The sequence below is a fragment of the Salvelinus namaycush genome, chromosome 31 (genome assembly GCF_016432855.1).
Source record: "Salvelinus namaycush isolate Seneca chromosome 31, SaNama_1.0, whole genome shotgun sequence".
NCBI classification, from domain to species: Eukaryota; Metazoa; Chordata; class Actinopteri; order Salmoniformes; family Salmonidae; genus Salvelinus; species Salvelinus namaycush.
Genome location: NC_052337.1, coordinates 14,676,204 through 14,683,590, shown reverse-complemented (window position 1 = coordinate 14,683,590; position 7,387 = coordinate 14,676,204). Strand labels below are relative to the sequence as shown.

The following is a 7,387-nucleotide window of genomic DNA, read 5'->3' as shown; positions in this document are numbered from 1 at the left end:
GTTTATACAATTTGATTGGAGTCCACCTGTGGTAATATCAATTGATTGGACATGATTTGGAAAGGCACACACCTGTCTGTATAACATCCCACTGTTGACAGAGCATGTCAGAACAAAAACCAAGCAATGAGGTCAAAGGAATTGTCCGTAGAGCTCTGAGACAGGACTGTGTCGAGGCAAAGATCTGGGGAAGGGTACCAAAAAATGTCTGCAGCATTGAAGGTCCCCAAGAACACAGTGGCCTCCATCTTTCTTAAATGGAAGAAGTTTGGAACCACCAAGACTCTTCCTAGAGCTGGCCGCCCGGCCAAACTGAGCAATCGGGGGAGAAGGGCCTTGCTCAGGGAGATGACTCCCCAAAACTCCCCAGATACAGGTGTGCCAAGCTTGTAGCGTCATAGCCAGGAAGACTCGAGGCTGTAATCGCTGCCAAAGGTGCTTCAACAAAATACTGAGTAAAGGGTCTGAATACTTATGTAAATGTGATATCAGGTTTTTCTTTTTTATAAATCTCCACAAAAATCCTAAAAACCTGTTTTTGCTTTGTCATTGAGGGGTATTTTGTGTAGATTGATGAGGGGGGAAACAATTTAAGTAACAAAATGTGGAAAAAGTCAAGGGGTCTGAATACTTTCCAAATGCACTTCATGACTAGTTTGGTACGGTACCTCTTACCTGTGTTCTCAGTGGTCCCTGGGTGTTGTAGAGCTTTGCAGTGTTGGTCCAATTCAGTCTGCAGCTGTCTGATGAGGTCATCTTTAGTGTCCAGCTCCAACTCCAGCTCATCTATCAGAGTGTCTCTCTGACGGAGCTCCTCGATCTTCAGCTGCAGCGCAAACTGCAGGTCCCTCAGAGTACCCATAGCCTTGATATGCACACATTCAGAACACACATAGCAATCACACACAGGATGCACACACACAGGAATGGAGAATAAATAATTTATTTTGTGAGTTTTGGGGACAGCTCCACCACATGCAAAATCCTTGATTATTCACTGGTTAATCCCACAAACATAAATACATTGAAATAAAATAACGATATGCACATACAGGTTACAATAAAACTGAAATATAGAAACACACATACACCACGTGCTGATACTTTGGGAATGTCAAGTTCATGCAGTTATTAGAAAAATACATTTGAAAGTGTAAAAAATATCCTACCTTTGTCCAAGCGTTGGGTGTGTGTGAACAAGAAGCACGTACTGACTTCTGTTAGCGCTCCATTCACAGTTGTGTGCGGATCTCTCATCTCATCATGTGTCAATTGATTTATAGCTGATGTGAAAATCGAGCAGGATAGGATAATCAAACAGAGACCGCGACGAATGTGAATTAAAAGGGTAATTTTAAAGGTGTGAAAACTTCAGATGATGGAGAGAGATACCAGACACATTCGCCCCATCTGCCGGTTGCGCTCTAGTGAAGATTTATAACCGAGCACTGAATGGACAATTTCTACAGTAGGCAATATTGCCGTGCACTTATGCATAAAAGTTTGGATCTTTTTTTTCCAGAAATGTATGGGCGATTAGTTAACATTAATTAAATAATAGCCTTGACACCATGCACATGATCACAGGGTTTGCTTGTGATGTTTCAAGCTGAATATGTTGAATAAATAGTTATATTTTTAATAAGATTGATGACACCAGTTAATACACGTTTTTGTATTTTTTGTGTTGGCAAATCCACTTTCTTATGTATCTGAAAACACAGCAGTGTAGTCATCAATCGTGACGAATCTCCACATCATGTTTTAAATATATATTTGTTGCATTCACGGGGAATCTGCAATGCGGTCGTAAAAACTAGATTTACCTACTAGAATAACCACCATGGCTGCACCCTGCACTGAAAACAATCACAAACAAGGCACACTGGAATTGTATCCTTTTTACCCAATATAAAACGTCAGTATAATGTTTGTTGACATTAACTCTTGATTGTATTCATATTTTGGTAATTTAACATGAAAGTTAGAGTGAAAGCTTCCTTGACAGTTCCGCAGTGCTCTGGACGTCCCGTTCCCATCAACTCGCGAAGCGTCCATCGCGCTCCAGTCCCTCTCCCCAAACCGCGAGCCCCGGAAAGGAGGCATCAGCAAGGAGCTCACTGTTTCCGGTAGCACGCTGTCTGTGTGAGTATCTGCTGTATGTGTACTACCACCTAGTGTAATCAATGGTGTAAGAGTATGGAGGTACTACTGTAGGTCATGTGAATCCCTCCCTCATCTCTTCTTTCACCATCTCCTGTCTCTTCCATACCTCTCACACCATACCCCATAAGGAGGTGGAGGGCAGATGAGGCCCGTATCCTGCGTGTCTCTGTAGGGTCGTTTATGGACCACCTCTCCCTGGTGATGGAAACCATGGAGTTGTTCGGACCACCTGTCCCTCAGTGACCACTCACACACTCAGTAGTCTCTGTTCTACAATGACCTGCAGAGAACCAAGAGGAGCAGTGTTATGCTGAACAGAGGGGTCTCTCTGGCCGACAGACCCAGCAGAAGCATGCTGTGCACCTCGGTACAGAGCGACATGTCCCACTTTCAATCCTCTGCTATTCAAATTGAAGGAACTGGATTGTCTTACACCAATGCAACATTTCTGTAGTTGTTGCATTAGAATGTGATTTAGAGCAGTGGGCCTGCAGGTCTAAGACTTAAAAAAAAGACAACTGACACATTTCCATAAAGTAGACATTTATGTTTTACAGTGAAGAGACATGCAACAAAAGATGACAGTTGAAGTAGGAGTTGTGTGAAAATGTTCACGTAGATAGATGACTAAGGATTTTTGCTCATTGGTTGTTGGCATGAATGAGACAAATCATTTATGTTACTAGAACACACAGCAACGCTAGTGGATGGTGTAGAATAGGAAGGCAGATTTAAGACAGTGGAATGGAAGAAACTAGGAGAGGTGATCAGTAGGACCAAAGAGGGGCACGGTACACTGTTAGGGCAGAGGACATGGGTCCAGTCCCAAACCCTCCCCTCTTTCCCTAGAAACTTCTAGATAGCCTCCTGGTAGACCTGAGAAGTAGTGTAAGCAATATGACCAACTACTATTTCACTAGAACCACACTGCTTACACAAATCAGATAATTTTTAATCTATTAGGGGCCTTGAGGGGGCTAGGGTTTAAACTTGAGACAGGCCCATATTGACTGCTCATCTCATGTCCTCATTCCATAAAATGTATAACCAGCCTCTACAGGGATATAGTTGTGTAGTATGAATAACAAAATAAGAAATGTACTGAACTAACCAGTATAAAAGAACAGAACCGATGTTGCTGTTGGGTCGAGAGAATGTCAGTGCACACCGTCGTATTCTGATTGCACACATTTACCTTCACTGCATCTGGTTAGCTTATCACCCTCTACACAACTGCTTAAAACAGAAACTTATGAAATACAACTGATTCAAATAGAAACATGTCAAAGGGTCTAGGGGTTGACAGTTTGGCAACATAAGGACTGCTGAAAGGCAGAAAAACACCACATATACTGTATATATAGATTGATATGACAGATCTGCCGCAGTAATACTTGTCATGAGATGAAAGGCACAGAGAGAGAAGAGTAAGTAAGAGTTGCTCCTAACCAATCCCTCTAATGGTTAAGGTTAGGCCAAGAGTAATCTGATCCTAGATCAATAGTTAATGACAACTTCTACTTTGATCACAAACAAACAGACCAATAGTCTACCTCAGTATAAAAGTAAGGATGAAACAATTAAAACGACAAGAACTAAAAGACATGACAACATTATTAGAAATGATTATAATAGGAGCATCATGATTGTATTTTCCATAGTATCACCGGTTCTTCTATCTTATTAAAAAGTGATGCTGTGCAAATGGGGGATTCTCCTCTCCTTCCTGTCGGTCAGGTCACCACGGGAGACAGTGAGTTTAGAAAAATGTGTTTTCTTTCTTTTCATCTGGAATCTTCTGTAGCTGACTGAGGAAGGGAGGGCAGAGACGGGGGGGGGGGGGGGGGTGTCCCCACCTCTCTTCATGGGGTGCATCTCAATAGTCTAAAGTGGCTTCCTCCCCTTCATCTGCACTGATGTGAGAACACAGGAAGGCTGTGGGGAGATGGCCTTTGCTTTACCTGTCCCAATCTTTCACACCAGTGCAGAGGACGAAAAGGAGACAAGGAGCACTATTAAGATGCACCCATGTCCTCCCGGTCCTCTCCTCCAGCCAACGTCCGTCCGTCGTTGGTCTCAGCAGGAGCAGCCGTCGCTGGAGGAGGGCCGATCGTCTCTCAGTTTGATCTGGTCTGGGAAGTCATACGTCTCCACCTCAGACTCCTACAGACAGAGACAGTGTGCAAAAACAGCAAGTAGAAGAATTTAAGAAAAACAAATCTTCCTCATTTTGGTGAGACCGATACGATCTGCTGTACTGAGATATACTCACATTGGATGGGTTGAGTAGGATTCAAACCTCTAAAAACAGCCTAATACATACTCTTAAAGTAGGTACATTTGCAAAGTTTGACTATGATAGGAGTTCCAGAGAGCAGCCTCAGTGAACGGGTGGAGGTGCTCTGCCTACCAGTGTGTAAGGAGGGCATGTTTGGACAGGTGTTCCCTGTGGCAATATTGTGTGTGTACCTGTTTGAGGGCGTTGCGGGCGATGGTCTGGAATGCTTGGTCTACGTTGATGGCTTCCTTGGCACTGGTCTCAAAGTAGGGGATGTTGTTCTTACTGGCACACCAGGCCTGGGCACGCTTTGTCGTCACCTAGACAACATAACAGTAACACCATGATATCATTAACACCACTGTGTCATACACACTTCCTCATACATCATTAACACCAGTGTCGTACACACTTCCTCATACATGGAACCATCTATAGCCACAACAAACATTTGACAAGGTCTGACTCTGTACTGCCTACGCTCCACCACCTGTCTGTTCCGGCTCTCCAATGTACGGACACACACCTACCTGTCTGTTCTCGAGGTCAATCTTGTTGCCTAGCACCACAAAGGGGAAGTTATCTGGGTCTCTGGGGCTGGCCTGGATCAGGAACTCATCCCTCCAACTGTCCAGAGTCTTAAAGGTGTTGGGCGCCGTGACATCATAGACCAGCACACAGCAGTCAGCCCCACGGTAGAACGCCACACCCAGAGATTGAAACCGCTCCTGCCCTGCCGTGTCCCAGATCTGTCAGGAGAGGTATGTTAATTACTATGTTTTTGGTATTTTAGTACTTTTATATTGTTTTCAATATGTGATTACACTAAGAGGAAGAGAGGGAGCGAGAGGGTCAGAATGAAGAGGGAAAGAGTGAGGGTGCGAGTGGGGAATGAGAGTTGTAAGATAGAATTGCATTGTCTGTTTTCACAGAAATGTGCCTTGCAACATAAGGGGGTGGGGGGAGAGATGCGTAAGAGGCCAAAAAGAAAGGATAAAACTATGACTCAATCACAGGATGAAATTTGCCCAATCTCTGATTCAAACACACTATGACATATTTGGCAGAGGTAAGCACCCATGACTAGGCTAATAATATAGAAGAACATACAGAACCACACGAGACCAACCTGCATGGTGACAAGCCTGTCATCCACCATCACCTCCTTGGTGAGGAAGTCAGCTCCTATAGTGGCCTTGTATTGGTTACTGAACCTCTTATTTACATACTGGTTCATCAGCGATGTCTTCCCTACCCTGGGGACACACCAACACAAACACATTTAGAACTGTAGCTATTTAGTAGAACAGCCAGAGAAGGACTTGAAACACTGACCCCCCTGCACAACTACCTGTGCCATAAAGGTCCTGACTTCTTTACAGAGGCTGATGTACATGTAAGAGTGCTACGGAACAAATACACACTTGAGCGGTAAAGTTCAAAATAAGTGACATCTAGTTGTGTAAACACCATGATCTTCTGGGCCCAGTTTTTCAAGTTATCAGATAGGATTAAATGCATAGAAACAATGAATAGAATGAGTCCCCATTCAAGTCAATGATTAGTCTGTTCTATTCATTGTATTTCTATGCATTTAATACTTTCTGGTAGGTGAGGTCCAGATAACTGGAAAAACTGGGCCCAGGTCACTCACCCAGAGTCTCCGAGGATGATCACCTTCAGCAGCACCTTCTTACGGGAGGCCATCCTTCCCTGGGACTAACGTAATTATGCTGAGAAAAGACGGGGGGAAAGAGTCAACTGGCTGGACTTGTAGCTGGCATTATCTATTCTAGGTCATTTAACGTACAAGACACAGTAGGCTATTGGTTTAATTGTGATAACAGCCATAGGCTCCAGTGTTACTGACACATTGCTAAAGGGAACTTGTTTACACATCGTGTGATACAGACTTGCTAGTTAACGACTTTGCTAGTTAAGAACCTTTAGCAAATTAGCATACCAGCTAGCTAAATATGTAACAAGCTAACTCTTTGAAACATGACAGTGGACCTAGCGAGAAAGCTTTGGGCATAGTAGAAATCGAATTAAGTAGGACTTATTAAAATTGTCATCTTACCAACTGTAGCTTATAACACAAAATGTGACATTATCGTTACCAGCCAGCAGGTGCAGCGAATGCTAACCTTTGCTACCGACTGGTCACACTGTAGTGTCGTCTACAGACTGTCAAACAGCTAACGTTAACAATATAGTAGTTAACTATACAGGCAAGCGGCTCATGCTGTTTGAGACCAACCAAGCACGCCGATAATATGCAACAGGAAGTGTAAACCAGATGTATCTAGCTAGCTAAACGTATGGACTGTCACAGAAAACCCAACAAACACAAATGTTGTAGCAAGCTAGCTAAAAGTGCCTAGTAAGCAAGCTAACATTAACCAACTAACGTTAGCTAGCTACAGATTGCGTAAAAAGACAAAATGTCGACCAGTTTTAACATTACCTGTTCAACAATCAAACGGCGATAATACGACGCAGGGACAAAACGAAAAATGTTGTCCTTATGTCAGTTTGCCGGGATCTATGTCTATTTTTTTTAAACGTGAAAATCCTGACCACCTAGCTATCGTTAGCCAGCTTCATAAAACCTTGTCCCAGGTTAGCTAACTTGCTAAGAACATCCGCTTTTTGTTACGCTATTGCTGGCAGAGTCACGAGGGACTGACGTGTCGCCAGGTCAAAACCAATGAACGCCCTTCACATTTTGTGTCAAATAGCTACAGTATGTATAATGTATGACATTCCATGTTTGGAAGACGATGTCAGTCTGACAATGAACATTACATGGCATTAAGAAGATATTATATCTGGTAGGTTTATATCACAGTTATATAATTTTTGCATTTTTTTAAACCTTTATTTAACTAGGCAAGTCAGTTAAGAACAAATTCTTATTTACAATGATGGCCTACCCCGGCC

The 7,387-nt window shown here is 43.1% G+C and overlaps 2 protein-coding genes and 1 long non-coding RNA gene across 3 annotated transcripts in view; 1 reads left to right on the top strand and 2 right to left on the bottom strand.

Annotated features, from left to right (window-relative positions):
- Nucleotides 1-1,020, bottom strand: part of LOC120026224 (cGMP-dependent protein kinase 1-like) — an 8,589-nt gene extending 7,569 nt beyond the window's left edge. The window contains exon 1 of the mRNA XM_038971049.1: nucleotides 664-1,020. Coding sequence (XP_038826977.1) covers nucleotides 664-862 — 199 coding nt within the window. The 5' untranslated portion in view covers nucleotides 863-1,020. The remainder of the gene's footprint in view (nucleotides 1-663) is intronic.
- Nucleotides 1,021-1,828: 808 nt separating this feature from the next.
- On the top strand, nucleotides 1,829-2,721 carry LOC120025783. The gene is made up of 3 exons (XR_005473037.1): nucleotides 1,829-1,893; nucleotides 2,017-2,145; nucleotides 2,295-2,721. It is a non-coding gene; the product is annotated as an uncharacterized LOC120025783 (long non-coding RNA).
- On the bottom strand, nucleotides 2,693-7,095 carry LOC120025782 (ras-related protein rab7-like). The gene is made up of 6 exons (XM_038970425.1): nucleotides 6,912-7,095; nucleotides 6,099-6,177; nucleotides 5,574-5,700; nucleotides 4,975-5,193; nucleotides 4,636-4,764; nucleotides 2,693-4,329 (listed from the first exon to the last, which is right to left on the bottom strand). The coding sequence occupies exons 2-6, from the start codon at nucleotides 6,149-6,151 to the stop codon at nucleotides 4,243-4,245; spliced, it is 615 nt and encodes a 204-aa protein (XP_038826353.1). The 5' UTR covers nucleotides 6,152-6,177; nucleotides 6,912-7,095; the 3' UTR covers nucleotides 2,693-4,242.
- Nucleotides 7,096-7,387: the final 292 nt, after the last annotated feature.

Bases quoted from the DNA above. Each gene is read 5' to 3' on its own strand.
- LOC120025782 (XM_038970425.1), bottom strand. From the start codon at position 6,151: ATGGCCTCCCGTAAGAAGGTGCTGCTGAAGGTGATCATCCTCGGAGAC. The intron at 4,765-4,974 runs GTAGGTGTGTGT...TATGTTGTCTAG, and splicing joins TTGACCTCGAGAACAGACAG to GTGACGACAAAGCGTGCCCA. The intron at 4,330-4,635 runs GTACACACACAA...CTCTGTCTGTAG, and splicing joins CCCGCAACGCCCTCAAACAG to GAGTCTGAGGTGGAGACGTA.